Source organism: Aplysia californica, unplaced genomic scaffold (assembly GCF_000002075.1).
Source record: "Aplysia californica isolate F4 #8 unplaced genomic scaffold, AplCal3.0 scaffold00184, whole genome shotgun sequence".
Lineage (NCBI taxonomy): Eukaryota > Metazoa > Mollusca > Gastropoda > Aplysiida > Aplysiidae > Aplysia > Aplysia californica.
In genome coordinates, this window is record NW_004797454.1 from 1,095,051 (window position 1) to 1,112,413 (window position 17,363).

At 39.9% G+C, this 17,363-nt stretch overlaps 1 protein-coding gene across 1 annotated transcript; it reads left to right on the top strand.

The window, feature by feature from the left end:
- Positions 1–116: 116 nt before the first annotated feature.
- Positions 117–16,491, top strand: LOC101852928 (probable U3 small nucleolar RNA-associated protein 11). The gene is made up of 8 exons (XM_005098490.3): positions 117–353; positions 6,398–6,459; positions 7,092–7,194; positions 10,517–10,633; positions 11,148–11,238; positions 11,530–11,654; positions 13,374–13,484; positions 15,138–16,491. The coding sequence occupies exons 1-8, from the start codon at positions 300–302 to the stop codon at positions 15,222–15,224; spliced, it is 750 nt and encodes a 249-aa protein (XP_005098547.1). The 5' UTR covers positions 117–299; the 3' UTR covers positions 15,225–16,491.
- The last annotated feature ends 872 nt before the right edge of the window (positions 16,492–17,363 follow it).

Here is a 17,363-nt window from a genome sequence, read left to right on the forward strand (position 1 = left end):
TTAGAAAATCAAGACATTTTTACTCCACCTCATGAAAACCTGGCGTTGTTTGTGCTTTGCTTGCAACATTGGCCATTTCCTATGGGTGGGAAGGGATGTTACTCTTCGAGAATTGAGAAGAGACAACAAGACAAGTGTGAAGTAGACTAGTGTGGTCACTTGTTATAGTGGTGTGGTCCGTAATTTTTCCCGTCTGTGTCAGTTTCTTTCAACGCAGAGAAGCACGTTGGCTTTGAATAGAATTTATAGTATTTAGATCTATATTCATTTTGTGTTAGCCTGTCTTAAGCGTATTAATCATGTCTTCTTGGAAGAAGAATAAAGTTCAGAAGGTTCACAGAGAACGGCCTCAGGTAAGTCAAGTGCAAGGCAGGGGTGAGGGGAGGACTTCCTAGAGCGACCACTACTATCATCCTAGATCTATGAGACGGAGAAGAACAGAGATGGGTAGGGTTTAGGTATTGGGTAGGGTTAGGTCTCTTCTTTATTTTGTTTGTTGGAGTGGTCGCTCGTTACAGAAGTCCTTCCGAATTGAAGAATTTAACATGCTATTAAAGTTTATAAAAGACGAAATGTATACTACAGGCCCGGTAACCGGGAACAAAGTCACGAAGTATACAGACCCGGTATGGGAACTCTTTTGTGATTTCGGAAAGTTTCAGCACCCAGACCCGGTAGTGTGTGTGAGAGAGAGAGAGAGAGACGAACGAGAAAGACGAGATGAGAGAGAGACATTGTTCTTTTCTTCAAATTGTAATTCCTCCAACTCCAAAACAGAGGAAAAACGGCCGTTCATCGAAAAGACATCCGCAATCTTCTTTTAGATCTAGAATCTAGATCTAGGCTAGCCTCGAAACTAGATCAATGATTTGTGTCTGTCTAGATCTCGACCTAGGCCATAGATCTAGAAGAACCTAGGTCTACCCTGAGCCAAGAGGGCGCTGAAACTTTCCGAAATGACAAAAGAGTTCCCCTACCGGGTCTGTATACTTTGTGACTTTGTTCCCGGTTACCGAGTCTGTATACACTCCCTATAAAAGATCACTGTTCAGCCCTGAATTTTACCATGATTCATGATAATTTGATGTTTTGCAGTTGTTATATTAAATGTGGATAGATCTCGATCTAGATGTAGATTCTAGATCTGTCTAGAGTCTAGAGACCCCTCTCCGCTTACCGGCACCTCCCCATGTTATGTGATGATGACTCTTTCCGGAAGTGAACTTTTGTCCATAACTTCGGCTCTTTCAAAAACATCGACTCAGAATCGAAGTGGCTAGCCGTACTTAAGTATGGTTAGCCTAAGAGTCTAGCCGTACTTAAGTACGGCTAGACTGCCAGTCTAGCCGTACAGATCTAGGTTTGGCCCTATCGACTCAAACCTGTTAAGTACACAGGTCTCATTAGATCTATATATATATAGATCTAGATTCTAGATAGATCTAGATCTAGTAATTATTCAGGTTCAAATACAAGCAGGGTCAGTAAGGCACCTTTTGGTTTTTTGTCTTAAATACAAATACTTTAGGCATTGCAAACTAAAAATTTAGGCTGCGGTTGTTGGTACAATAGTGCGTACAACTCTAACTAGTTATTAGTACAATTGTACTAATCCAGACAGAGTTATTCGTACAATTGAATTTTGAAGGTTGTAAAAATAGGTAGCATCAATTGCCACAGAGTGACGCGGTGGCAATTGACAAAAATTGACTTTTTGTCAATTGCCACCGAGTGAAGCGGTGTCAAGTCTGAAAACAACACTATCTTTAGCATTATACATAATGTGTGTCCAATGGGTCAGTTTGTTTTCAACTGATTTCATTGGACGAGCATCTAGTCAAGAGCTACGGTACCATCTTGGCGTGTTTTCAATGAGACGTATCTAGATCTAGGCTAGCCTTTGACTTTGGTGTAGAACCAGCTCAGGCAATTCTAGAAGTAGGCCTAGAAGGTCACAAACTCAAGCAGAAGTTCAAGTTACATCAGGGAACATATGATAAATCGGGGGACGGGGGTCAGGAAAAGACACACACACACACAGAGGCGAACGCACAACACCGACCACTCGAGCACCATAAGCTACCCACAAATGCAAAAGAGCTCCAATTTACTCGATACCCTCGATGGCAATTGACAATAATTTTTGTCAATTGCCACCACGTCACTCGGTGGCAATTGACACTACCTTTTGTCAAATGCCACCGCGTCACTCGGTGGCAATTGACACTACCGTAAAAATAAGCCAAGATCACTAGATCTAGTCATCCAGTTGGTTCTCCCCTGGGTTGGGCATCAATGTAATAACTTTAACCAGGCCAAAATTGGTAGACCTAAAAGGAAAAGTAGGCTAGATCTAGATCTATACTTCTATTAAAATATAAGTAGATCTATAATTATGACTAGATCTAGATTATTAATTATGTTTCTTTGTTTTTACACAAAACCATGAGTGGAAATCTTTGAAGTCAAAACAAACAACTATGGGGAAAAAATTGTTGGTCAGTCGGGGGAGAAGAGAGAAGAAGAATAAAAAACAACCTTCCGGGGACCGGAATTCGAACCCGCACTCATAATATAATACTTCTTCAAACGCAGATATGCTGTCATTTCGGCCATCAGAACTATCAACAGAAGGAGGTAGATTAAAAGCTTAAATATTTTTACAGCACGGTTTCAACGCAACACACATTTCTAGATCTAAATCTCTAGACTTTGTTGGGTTTTTTTACATGAGGCCATGAGGGGAACATCATCAATGAGGCGGCTGGCATCAGATCGGCAGATAATGAAGTCTGATGAAAAATTACAAAATTTCAGCTGGTGAAATATTGGAAGGCTATTGTGAGGGGACCGTACGCCCCAATAGTGCTTGGCGCTAGGGGACCGCATGCCCCAATAGTGCTTGGCGCTAGGGGACCGTACGCCCCAATAGTGCTTGGCGCTAGAGGACGGTACGCCCCAATAGTGCTTGGCGCTAGGGGACCGTACGCCCTACCTGCGCTAAGGCTAAGTGTTAAGGGACCGTACGCAGATGTGCATGCATCTGGACTTTGCAAAAATACTGGAGGAAAACGGCCAGTTTAACGAAGCTCCTGGCGTTAGGAGTTCTTACAAAGAATGTTTAAAATGTCTGAATACGATTGTGGGGTATCGTATACAGTGGCGGTGGGTGTGCCAAAATTTGAATTTTTCTCACGTTGTTGTTGTTAAGTGTCAATAAAAGACATCAAAGAGAGACAGAGAGAGAGAGGAGGGGGGGGAGAGAAATAGAGAGAAGGAGAAAGAGAGAGAGAGATGGAAAGAGTTGGCGAAGGGAATGTTGGGGCGAACGATATGGTCGGCAGGGTATAATTATGCTGTAAGATTGAGAAGAGATCATTAATCATGTGGCGCCTTGTGTGGAATAAGGGTTAATAGTACAAATTAAATCCATAGCATAGCAACACTTTCTTTTTCCTTTCTTTTTTTGTTATTGTTATTGTCACTGAATGTAAGTAATTGATCTTGCGTCTTGCGCGCAATCAAGACTAAGTGTGTGCACAGGCGCAGGGGCGAAGGCTGACTTGTTTGACAGGGTAATCAAAGTGAAATGGGACCAGATAGGGCCTGGAGATATCACACTCACACAAGTCACAAGAATCTTACTGGCACTGGAGGCGGCAACTCTGAGTTGTGAATGAAAACAAATCCTGAATTCATGTTGTATGCTTGTTCAACCGCTAAAATAATAGGGAAAGTATTTCATTAAAAATTTATTCTAACTAACCTTAAATGTAACTTTAGAATTGAACACACGAAAACTAAGGAAAGAAGCAGAGATGTCAGCACTACAATGGCATGTTATACCAGACAGCCGAAACACTTTGGTAGAGAATGCCAATTATTAATTTTTTATTTCACATTTGGCTGTTTTTTTTTTCCAGCTTTTCGCAGCCAGGAGCCGGTGTCATAATCGAGGTCACGATCTGATTATAGGACGTTAAAAAGTCGAGGGAGAAAAAAACAAGCACTAGCAGTGTAGTAGCAGGAGTCAAAGGATTATTAGGAGTTAGTTCCCCTCACATCTGTGAGGTAGACTCGACCAGTGTAATAGTTCGCTTAGATAATCAGCGCGTCTGGGTGCTTATTTATAACTGTGGCATGAAAGGGGTGAACAGGGTATATGCGACAATGAAACAGTTCTGACTGCTATGCACATGTTCCCTTCAATTCTATTGGTTGACTCTTCCAGCCTCACTTTAAGCTTACTTAATCAAAGCTTGTGACTGCTTATGGAGTGGCCCGATAGGGGCGAACAGGCTATTTCTGTGGCAATGAAACGGTTTTGAAGGTTAGGCATAGTCTATTGTTCATTGGTGATTATGAACGTCTTTTTACATTTAATTTATGAGGTTTACGTCTATGGGTGAATTTGACTGCGACAATGTTTCAAAATTAGGAAGGGAAGCAGTGATTATTTGATTATATAGACGCTTTGCCTCTGCCCAGGCGTGTTCTGCATTAAGAAATGAGTAAATTTCCAGCGTTTACGGGCGTCATTGAATCGGGCTTATTTTTTTTAGGTCGCAAAGCTGAAAATTTTAATCACGTCTGTACGCAGAATACGCCTGAGCACACACACACTATTACCCTACTCTTTTTCTCCAAAACATAATAATTAATAATATTAAGATATCTTCCTTTAACTTTCATGAGGTTTACTCTCCTATTTACACTATTATAGTGCAAGGGTTCAGGCCTAGGGCCTGCATGGCAGGCCAGTTTCGTATTCTGACGGCATTGACATTATAATTATTTTTTGTTGTGTGTGTGAATTTCGGGAAATTGAACAAGATTTCTGTTGCTGAGGAAAGCGACGAAAATTCGGGAGATTCCCGAAAAATTTGGGAGAGTTGGCAGGTGTGCAATATCAAGATATAACGACTATGCGTAAGGTGTCCCTGATACTTAATCAATGTCCCTGATTTTGAGCAAGGCTGTCCCTGATAGCCACAGAGAGGGGTGGGCAGCTATGCAAATCACAACAAACTCACATGAACATCTTTTACTCTCGCACATACATGAATACTTCACTTTACTCTTCCACACATATAACAAACTCACATGAACATCTTACTCCCACTCAGGGCACACAAATGTAAAATGCTTTAGTTCACTCTTTGACATCTCGCTCAGCACAGCACTCTGTCGACCACAACGCCCCCTTTTGATACAACCATAACACCCCTTGTGGTACAACCACAACTCACACTCGTCCCAACCCACCTTACTCACCCTGCCCCCCACAAGTATAACACGGATTCGGATCTCTCAAAACACTCTCTTCTGCGGAGTGGTCATCGTCGTAAACCAGTCCCACCTCCCTTTCATCCTTTTCCTCTCTTTTGCTTCATCATCTTTGCCTGTACTTTCCTCTTCCTTCCCTTACTCCCGCTTCCTTTCCCTGTTGTTTCTTCTTCTTCTTCCCTGCTTTCTGCTTCTCCAACTTCGTTAACCTTTTCTTCTCTTTTCTCTTCTTCCTTCTCCACCCTTTTCTCTCCCTTTCTGTCTAGCTCTTTTCCACTTCTTCCTTTTTCTTCTAACTCTTCTTCATATTTCTTCGCCTCCTCCCATGCTTTGTACTTTGCCCCTACGTCTAAGACATATTTAGGGGCCTGAGCCCGCTTCTCTGTGTTGAAACCTTAGGAGTTGAACAGGAGTTCCAGCCTGCTGGTGTGGGCAGGTTGACAAACGAAGGGGCAGGAATGAGTTGATTGTACAAATCAAGGTACTTTCTGTATGACTCCCTCGTTCTCCTTAGGTTTGATTTTGTGCCAATGGCGACTGTGGACCCAATGCATGTTTGATGCTGTCCATCCAGTGGCAATGGCGTGATCAATTAGCATGTCACGGTCAAAGCAAAAGTGTTGTCCTGAGGCAGTTTTTGGTCTCAATGCCTGCTCAGGCAGACAATAGTCATGGTCCTAGTGTTGAAACCAAAGGTAGCTGAAACTCTGCTGCAGGATCCAGGAAGTCCTCGGAGGTACTTTCGATCCCTGAGAATTTCAGACCTCATGTGGTTGAAAAGTCTAGAGCGTCAACTGACCACTCACAACTAGAGACAAGGGCAGTTTAAGCAAATGAGGTAGATGGGGGTTTTCATAGCAAGATGGCACTTTGGTAGATCAATATATCAAACTTTTTTCTCTGAAGTTAGAAACAAAAGTAATCAGTTATATAATATTGCAACATGTCACAAGAACTTCTACAAAGTTAGGTTTTAATTAGATATTCAGGATGAAATTTTAAGTTTTAGATATGTAGCTTCTAAGAGTGTTTTTTAAAACTGTTTCTTTCTTCTTTTTTTTTATTTGTGGTTGTTCTACCTTCAACATTGTTTTGTTTGTTTCTATTCCAGCCAGCAGAGCGAGCGCACCTGGGGATGTTGGAAAGAAAGAAAGACTACAGAGAAAGAGCTAAGTAAGTGCTTATTTGTGTGTATGGAACAGTGAGGAACATAGATGGACATTAGAAAAAGGATCAAGCTAAGGACTTGGTAAAACTTTGATGGATGATATGGCCAGCTAAGCTTGCATGTGTTGTCCATTTTGCCTTGTTATTTTTTTTACCAAGTAGACGTATGGGTCATTCTTTCATGAATTTTTTTTTCAAACTTTAGAGTGAGAATAAAACATAATCATTTTGACTCTGCTCTATAATTAGGCTAGAAGTTTTCTTTTCAATCTTTTTTGTAATTGTCTTCTCACTTATATTCACTTTCACTTGGTTTCTCCCCCCTCCGCGCTCTCTCTCTCTCTCTCTCTCTCTCTCTCTCTCTCTCTCTCTCTCTCTCTCTCTCCCCCCCCCCCCCCCCCGCTCTCGCTTTCTCTCTGTCCTCTCCCTCCTCCCCCCCCACCCCCCAGTATCTGTGATGTAATAGTTAGGTATCTTGCCTTGCATGTAAAATATGTGAGTTCGAAACCCATATTGGTAAGGTGTGATAAAATCTCCTTCTTTCTGTTTAACACTCGCCCTGGGATAGAGTAGCCTACCTCCTTTCATTTTTTGAATCACATTTTATTAACAACAATGTTGCCACTCAATTTATACAGAGACTTTCACAAGAAGGAGGACACAATCAAGAAACTAAAGCGGAAAGCTGAAGATCGCAACCCAGATGAATTCTACTTTAACATGACTAGGACCAAAAAGACGGTATGTTATCATAACCGAATTGCAATGTTTTCTCCATATGTTTGAATGTTTTTAGTAATAGAAATGATGAAAATAGCTGTATAAACTCTATGCTTTTTAGTTAAAACGATTACACAGGCACAGATATCAAGATCTTATCTTACAGTGTTGGTAAAGGGGGATTGTTATCCATCCACGTTTTGTAGAGAGGCGTTTTAATTAACTCGTCATCTGGTTGTTGTTTTTTAAGATTTATTATTTAAATATACATTTCTTGCACTTAGAAGTGAATAAAGTATTGTTTCATATAAATTTTTGTGATCTTTGAAATTGGTAGTAGTTCGTACAGGTGTCAATAGAAAAATTACAGGTGAAAAGAGATTACTGATGCGAAATTCTCATTATAAATGGCCAAATTAAAGCTGGAACAGCAAAGTTTTACTCGAAAGTAGTGAAGACTTTTGGGGACTTACAGAAATATACAATTGACATTCATTACATTGTAACAGCATCTTTTTTTAATATAGTCACACTTGCTGCATGACATGACACAATCAAGAAGACCTAAACAGATAAAGAATGATAATTGCCTTTGAACTTAGATATGAAGATAAGATGTAGATCTAGAAACTATTAGTCTTGGAGATGTTACTACAGGAAGGAAGGGTTAAAGCAAGTTTACGGACAAGAGTGACGGGAGAGAAGAGGAATTTAGACCTACAATACACACTGTTGCCTTTGAATTAAGAATTTTTATGCACAATGTAGCATTCAGCTTCAGACTTTTAGGAGCGGGTGAGACAAAATAACAGAACATTCTGGCTTTTAGGATTCATTTCTCAAGGTTCCTTTCGAAGGGTACAAGGTAATCTCAGGAGGGTCTCTTTGGAAATCTAAGTACTGTACTTTGCTACCGTGCCTACGTAAATAAATAGCATTTGTTTAACGCATATAATAATATTCCAGCTCAACAGCAAGGTCTGTACACTTTATGATCGATATTATTACTCTAGAAGACCTCAGGATTTTCAGATACATTCTCAGCTTTCCATTACCTGAAACATACAGTCTAGCATGCACCTGACAGAATCAGCAGGATTCAGAATTCTTGCTATTTTGTATAAATTTTGCCATGTTCGTATTTAGATACTAATGTTCATTAGAAAAAATCCAGGACCTGAGAATCCTTTTGTTATGTGCATGTTCTGATCACGGCGCACCGGCATTGGAATTTTAGTTGCAGCGGGGGGTTCCCTGCCAGGCGCCTTATCCCGTCGTGGTCATGGGGGTCAGCTCTCTGTCGCAGCTCTGTCTGGGCCGACTTAATTTTTGGTACTTTTTAACGACACATACAATTTTATGTGTATCCTTGTATTTGTGGTAATTCTCATTTAGTGCACCCAAAGCATGCATTTCTGCTCTTGAGACTAAAAAAAGAATAGACGTTGTAACTTGTCTGGTTATTTCATTAGACACGCTGGAGTCTGCAATGCTGAATTGTTAATTTTTTTGGACTAGCGTGAATGAAAAAAATCAATATAATAAAAATGGCTCGACAAAATCTGTTGAACTTTTGGAACATGAACGATATAGCGTTGGTGCAGATGGTATCTGCGCATATTATAGAAAGCTGTAATTTTGCAACTTTATCCATCGGGCACACAATTCACTATTAAGTAATTCCTCCAAATACAACTTTATAGTCTAATATAATGATGAATATTTGCATATTTTCTTGAAAGTTTATAAAAGTTACCCTGAAGTTTCTAGCTCTATGAAAAGTACAAATCGATTTTAGTGTCAGAATACATCTTCAATGTAATACACGAACAGTATCTGTTACACTCCAGAAATTCCTTACTTTTCTTAAAACGGTAAGTCTAGGTTTTGTAAGTTGACTGAATGTTAGGGATGACTTCTCGTAATTGGGTTATAAGAATAATTTCTAGCTTTCCAGTGACACTGAATCATTACCAGACTTTTCCAGCTTTAATTTTCGTTTCTATGACCATTTGCAATGACTGACAATATTCTGATTTCTTTACATTCATAATTGTGTCCCATCCCCGGGGTGGTGCCACTGACTGAAGACGAAGTGTCTTCAGTCCTTTCCCAAAGGGGGGACATTTCTCGTTCAAGCATAGTAGAATTGTAAATGGGCTGAGTCATGTCACTCTCATAACTGTGCCATATCTACAACAGGGAACTGCTGCTTTTTCTTTCCTGGTCCTTACTATTGTCATTTTTCTCTACTTCTTTTGTATGCTTGTCACTCTATTGTGACCTGCTATTTCGAGATGCCTTGATAGTCGAAGCAGACCTTGTGCTGTTGAAGCTAGAGAGGTGAGCAGTCTAAGTCTGATTCCCTGTAAAGACTTCTCTGTTGACACCCACCCCTTGGCGCTCATATGACCTTATGCAGTTGCGAGCACCGTAAAACCCTCTACTATAATATAAAATATAATAGTTGTGTCCGCGCATATTTCCCACACAAAAACTAAGAATGAATGTGTTAGCTGTCATTATTTTTATTCCATGCAAGAAGTTTATCTCTACCAATGTATTTACACGGTTTTTGTGTTTTTTAAATTCACTTATATTATATCTTTTTTAGTTGTATGCAGGCTGCCACAGACACAGCATGATTGATGAACAAAAGCAGAGTAACTTTCTCTTGTTTAATAGTAAAATAAGAGCTAACGCTGATCGCCTTAGTTAAAAAATACAGATGTGCATCTTTCTTCTCTTATAACTTGACTATTACTACTCGCGCAGATTTAAGATTTCTCATATTAGTTGTCAGATTAACACAGATTCTGGAGAGATCTGTCATGCCGTTTTTATATTAACAATCATTTATTCATAAGTTTGTAACTAAAATAAGACAAATTGGGTTCTCTACAAAAACTTGTCTAGAACAAAAACTAAGGCACAGAAATTAACCATTCTAACCCAGAATAAATCTCAAGACATTGAGCTTTTTGCCGCGTAATGGTTTGCTGTGTGGAGTGGGGAAGAAGTTATATAGTTTTAAACATAGACAAAAATGCGAACGTGACCCCGAGCTGGGGAGCTTCGGCGGGCTGCTGAGTCATGCTAACTAAAGGTAACAGAATGGGACGAAAGTGACGCCGTGTGATATGTGCGTGCTAGACTGTATATCCTTATTCAGCTGTAGACTGTTTGCTCTTTACTAGTACCTTTATTACTACCTTACACTGAGAGCCCTGTGACATTCTAAAACATTCTCATCTTCCTGGGAAACAATGGTGTAAAGCTGCCATTTTACCCACACATGACTGATTACTTGCGAGATCTTCCACCAATGATTTTTCCTCCTCAGGATGGAGAACATCAGCGTCGGGAGTCTGCCGAGCCAGTGGTGACGGAGGACCAAAAGAAGCTGATGGCCTCACAGGACAAAAGATATGTGCTGTTCAGGCTGTCAAAGGAACTCAAGGTCAGTTTGTGTGGACCTGGATTTGTTGGAATTCTGTTTTTAGAGCATTATAATTTCCTGCACTGAAATGTCTAGTTTAGCTCACTGTAAATGTGAAGATGCTGTGCTATTTGATAATCTGAGTTCAGGACGGAAGTCAGTGTTTGCATCCAGAGACATTTGATTAAATTCAGTGATTTCTCAATGTCAAAGAAAGTAGAAAGAGCCACTGGGTTCTTTATAATGTGCATGTATTTACAATCAAAGCTGCTCTAACAGTCCCCATCCAAGATATTCACTTGTACAAATGACCAAGACCCACTTCCCCCTTGCATTTCTAAAAATTATTATTATAATGACACTGTCCAAGACACCCGCCTGTATAAGACAGCCATTTTTCTTCTTTAAAGCAGGTGACCTTAAAGGACATTTTCAACTTGTTTCGGTTGCTTTTTGGTTACTTAAAGTCGTGCCTCGCTTTTGTATTTTTCGCCATAATGGGTGTGCATTGATATTTTGTATTTGTCTTTCACAGAAAATTGAAAAGTTGAAAAACACCCTGCACATGATTGATAGTTCACAAAAAAAGAATAAGCACACAGTGTTTGTGGAGACGGAAAAGGAGGGTAAGTCTGTTTTACACATAACAACCTTCATTTGGGGGGTGGTTCCTTTTTTAGAAAATCTATTTGTATTTTATTTTTAGCTCTTTTGCTTTGTGGCTTTTAGCTGTTTCTCTGTTTCTCTTTCCAGTACAATACTGATTGTTTGCCTTTCTGCTCGTTTCACACAGATGTTTAAGTTGAATGTGATCCACTTTCCTCATAATGACAATATGGATACACATATTTGTCTCATAAATGGAGTACCGTGTTCAGCTTTTCATATTTCTATACACGTTTTGTTTCTTCTAACAGCGGAGGAGTTTGATGCTGCAAAGTTTTTTGACACTCACCCCGCTTTTCTGGACAGAGCCTACAACAGACCGAAGCTAGACAGCCTCAGAAAGGGGAAGTTCTCAATGAACCCTGAGGACCTGGAGGTAGAGACAATAATCTTGACTTTGTTCAGTTTTAAAAACTGAATTGTAAATTTGTTTCACGGCGTGGTGGAAACGGGGGGCTCGTCAATTTTTGGGGATGTGGAGTTTCGGTATAATCTTTAAGCTTATTTGTTTATCTATTTTTCAATGAAAAAAATACCCAACTGTCTTGAACAGAAGTCGGGATTCTTGCGATGGAATGGTCACCTGGTTTCAGAGGTTAGATTAGTGAGAAAATGCCCTCCAAAATTTGGTTACTTCCAAAGTTTGAGAGTCCTTGAAAACTGAAAATTTACATATTTGTGCCTTTCACTCACTTGAGCCTTTCCCCGCACCTGTTGCGGGAAGCCCGGCTGACTGCCTATGTCCGATCCTGCACCCCTTGCGAAATCGGTATTTAAAACAGGACAGCGCTTCTCATTCACTGCATAAGTTGCGGAAAATGGCACACCAAGTATCGTTTACTTTCTGCTGATCAAAATTTCATTTCAGATCTTGTTTCCAAGTTGTAATTTTTGTGTTGCAGATGATTTTGGAAGCTCACATCAACCGATCCGCTATGTTTTCTTTCTGTCACTGCAGTCATGGAGTCAGCATTCGTTACGATGGTCAGAACAAACGTGCTCGATTTTAATATTTTTAACAATAATAACGACAATTTTAGCGAGGATATCGAAATCTGCTACTCTGATTTAGTTTCAGAGTTCATTGTTTGTATTGAAATAGCTTAGAATAAACATTTAGAATGTGAAACACGGGACCTAGCACGAGCACTGACAATCGCGAAAGGGAACCGCCCAGCAAACTCAGACTTAGATCTAGTACTAGAGTTGGAACCATGACGTAAAGAGAAAAAAAGAAAGATACCTTTAGATTCTGATCCTGTAGTACAAAAGCACGAACTGAGTAGATTTAGGTAACAAAATGTAACTAAATAAGGCATTAGATCTCTTGCAAGACAAAATTCGCGAAGGGAAAGGAGACATCAATCAAAGCTGTGCAAATGACATTTGTGAGGCATCATGATGAAATCTAGTGCTCGTCTAAATAATGAAACAGAAGATACCTACATATGCCCCAGAAGATTTGTTTGGGGTGTTTGTAGAGTGAACCTCTTTACTGAAATGTTATGTTTTGTCCCTTTTAGAATTTTTGTTAAAGGTTTTGGTTTGACTTTAATTAAAGGAGTAACTTTTTTTATGAAGAAGTCCAGGTGGGGGCTGAATCTGCAAGCCCACCCTGCAAGATTTCACTGTGTTTACCATGAATGGTAGGCCTGCTCAGTGTATGGTTGGCGGGTGCTCTGGTGTGGTTTGCTCCTTCTTTCCTATCAAACATCTATTGTCCCTATCTGTCCTCGTTCTTTTTTGTGTTTGTTTTAGAAATAAATAGATTGCATAATTTTAATGGTCCTGGATCCCAATGGCAAACGTACATACATAGACTTAATTAGAAATTGTCATGTTTTGCTCAAGGACATACTCCAGTGACCACCCATGTAAACCCTGATCTGTGCCACTGACACTTGCTTTACTTTACTTTTGACCTAATTGTGTGTCTGTAAACTCTTACTAAAACAAAGACCTACTCACTCATTGTGGTGCTCAGAATTTACAGCTGTGAGCACAACCGAGAAGAAAGAATAAAATATGTTTTGTATTTTGATACCTACTTGCTGTTTAGAAGTAGTAACAACTTAACACCTCTTTTATTCAACAGGCTGCAATGGAAGGAAAGGATGCTGCTTATAGGGAATTGGAGAAGAGGATTGACAGGGCGAGGGAGCTGAAGGTGATAGCTGAAAAACTGGAGTCAAAGCTGTCGTTGATGGTGAGATTTTACATAGCTGTACTAAAAAGTATGAGTTATGGTATGATGTATTCAAGTGTCATCTCTCTTGCAGCTCTTTTGCATTCTGCATTTTTAAATATATTTTTTTATCTATCTTGATTAGTTGGGATAGTTTTGTATTTATCCACACTTGAAATGTTTGTTTTTGTTTTGTTTTTTTTTAACCAAGAAAAATACATTTCAACAAAATGGAGTCTAATGCTTATCTTGTGTATATTTTGTAAAGCTTGATTTGATAATGGTCTTAACTGTGTGTTCTTGTGGTTTTCTTACCAGCTTAACAGGGTTTTGTACTGCTGGTGAAGTCTCTTGAACTTTAGATAATCATAGTAATCACTTCTTCAGACCTGCCATTCATCCCGATTTAATCAGGATATCCCGACTTTTTTGCCCCAAACCTCAAGCATCCTGATTTTCTCGATTTCGGTTGCGTGTATCCTGATTTTTTGTTGTTACGTCTGTTGCTTCCGATTTCTACAAGAAAAAAACGTTCTGCAATCTCTTTTGCTGGGAAGCACCGATTGGACTTTTTATCGACAGGAACTTGGAACACTATTTTCAAAATGTAAAACATCAATTCCGTATCTAGTAGTTGACTCAGGCACATTATTTCAACTAAAATAGGAAGAAGTATCGAGTGGGTTCGACTTGGATACTCTCAAAGTCTTCTTTTGCTTTTGTTACCCAGAATTCTCATATGATGGCCTGATTACTGTATCAATTATGGCATAGGCCTAAAAATAATCAAGCTTCGTTCGAGTTCTGGTTAGTTTTACCCATCATCAAGACCTCTCAGTGGAACTTTCAAACACTCGTTCGCATCACATGACATGACCTTGTACGTGTGAGAAACACATGGGTCGGGGACTGTCGGCTGTTGAGTTCAACAAAGTTCACTCACCCTAGTCACAATGGTCGAGGTGTTTTTCGGGACTTGACCAGTATGGGACGACCGGGGGGGAGGGGGTGGGGGTATTGTTTTGATAAAGGAATAAGAAAACCAATAAATAAACAACCATGGCGCGATTTGGGGGGGGGGGGCTGCCTTGAGTACTTGAGTGTGTGTGCGACCGAAGTCAAACGTTGTTACTGTACTGTATGAAAATACGTGCCTTTAGCATGGGTAAATACAGTTGCATGTAAGCTATTTTCAAGACTATGAGAGTTCCAGCATCACTGCAACCTGCACTGTCTCAGTCTATCCAACTCTTGACCCGAGTACATGATCAGTTTTTTTCCCTCTACTTTGAGGCCCAAATGTGAACTTATTCCTTCAAAAGTTTTGTTTTGCACGCTTGCTCAGAATAAGGGAACCGGGACCCATCCCCAGTGCCCCTTGTGACTGATTTGCCATTGATCCCGATTTTTTTCACCAGATCCTGATTTTTTAAAGTCTGAAATCTTGATTTTTAGAGTTCATAGGGTGGCAGGTATGCTTCTTGCTATTACTTCAGCTTCTAGTTTAAAGGATTTTTTCTAAATAACCGAGTTCTTAATGTTATTGTTTTCTCTTCCCTTCTTATTTTGAATGCTAGAGGTGAGAGTAGAGAGTTGTTGTATTTTCTAGGGGATACATTTGAAATGTTTCTTACCTTCTTTGCCATTAAACATTTGTGGTTGCTTATTTTTTAGGACAACAAACGGAAGAAGAAATGTGTGCAACCGGAGACTAAAGAATCTGCAGCCCAGTACAAGTTTGATTTCAAGAGACAGAGATAGCTAAAACATTTTGTGTCTTGGTTAATATGTGTGCATATGTTACTTTTTGTCATTTATGATCTATAATTATCTTCATGTATTATGGACTGACTGTTTACCTGTGTGAGCATGTGTATATGAAACAGTGTATAAATGAGCAGTACTTCTGCATACATAAGCACAAATGTCAATGCAAATGTCTTTCCACTCTGTGGAAATGAGTGTGAAAGTAAGTTGGGGAAGACACTGGAAAGTAGGCTACTTTCGAAATAGCCCAAGACTGCTACCATTTTTGATGAGAAAAGTCATTGTCTTAGACCTTTTGACGTCTTGTTATGACAAAGATATTTATTTTAAAGCAAAGGGGAAAGTGGTCATTTGTAGAAGTTGCCGTCTGGACAGGTGGCCTCAGGAGCAGGTACTACTGTGTCTTCCACTGTCGAAATGAGTGTGAGAGCAGGTCAGATAAGGTGCTGGAAAATGCCCACATTTGATATTGGTTTATACAGTGGAACTCGGATTCAACGAAAGGAGATGAATTCCCCGTTTTATTCAATCGTTAAAATCAATAAAAACTAACTTGGGATTCAACGAACACATAAATCAGCAAGCCATCAACGCACACTTTGTGAACATTCCCGGCTGACGTGGCTTCGCTAATTTTTTTACGACAATGACCCTTATCCAGATCTATTCATGGGAACCATCCATGGCACCTGCATCCTGGACCACTATTTGCTTTGGATAGCCTATTGTTTTTTTATGTTATGCGACTAATCAGGTGCCTTCTTTCATACCAACACATGCATTGTTAGCACACAGCTGTGTCTTAGCGTGTGTCGGGGTCGGACGGGCGACCAGCACACGTATAATTGTGTGAACTGTGTACATGTGTCCAGGCGTGGAACGTCAGTCGATATATGCAAATGCATCAGTCATTCCCCCCTTGGGTTATTGATCTATATTACAATGATTTGCTGGTTTTGACTCCCTAGATCTATGTAATGAATTTCGTGCTGGTCTGTGGAATCAAACGTTACCGTATACTAGGCTCTACGGCAACGCAACTTGTTCAGTGAACACCACATCATAGATGACACATGTGCATTTGAACAAATCGCCCTTTTTGCCTAGAGCGAGCTTCGTAGAGTTGAGTGTGTTTTCCTGGAATTTTCCTGCATTTCTTCGGTACGGCATCGGAGAAACACCCCCTGGGGTGGTGCTACTGACTGAAGTGTCTTTAGGCCATTCCAAAAGGGAGGACATGTTCTTATGCACAGTAGAATTGTAAATGGGCTGATTTATCAGTCATGCTCTTTCTGTGCCGGAACAACAAAGGGGGAACTGGTGCTTTTTCTTTCCTAATCCTTACTATCTTCATTTTTCCTCTCCCTCTTTTGTATGTTTGTCACTCTCTTGTGACCCACAATTTCCGAGGTGCCTTGATAGTCGAAGCTGACTTTGTGCTGTTGAAGTTAGAGAGGTGAGTAGAGTAACGTAAGCCTGATTCCATGTAAGGACTTCTCTGTTGACATCCACCCCTTGGCGCTCATATGACCGCATGCAATTGCGAGCACCGTAAAACTCTACTAAAACAATAAAACAATCAGAGAAACGAAAATGCCTATCATTTGAAATCAAACTATTTTTGATTGCGGAAAGCGAAAAGGGCCTAAAAAGCCGGAATTTCAAGGTTAGCCTACAACTTGTTACTTCCCTTGTACGGTTTTTGTTTGGTACGGTAGGCTACCTCTAATTATCTGTACAAAAACCTCATGTTTGCGATAACGAACACTCAGATTCAACCAAATTGAAAGCCAGACCCGACGACTTTTATTTTAAAAATTTGTCCGTGCAGTTTTTTAAGTTCTCTTTTCTTTATTTGGAAATATTGATACTCTATGAAATTTAGTGATGTCAGCTTGATTTATTTTCATTTCACTACTTTCATTTTGAAATGCAAACATTAGATCTCACTTTGACTTGTCGTGCAGCACTAAAGGTTTGCTGTATGAGGGTTTCAGACCATGCTGAGTACATGTGTCGGTTTTGGCCTGTGGTGCAGTAGTAAGGTCTTTTTTGAAAATGAAAATTAATGTGCTGAATGATTTTGATTTTGATCAATGTTCCTCTTGATTTATGTACACTCTCAAAAACCTC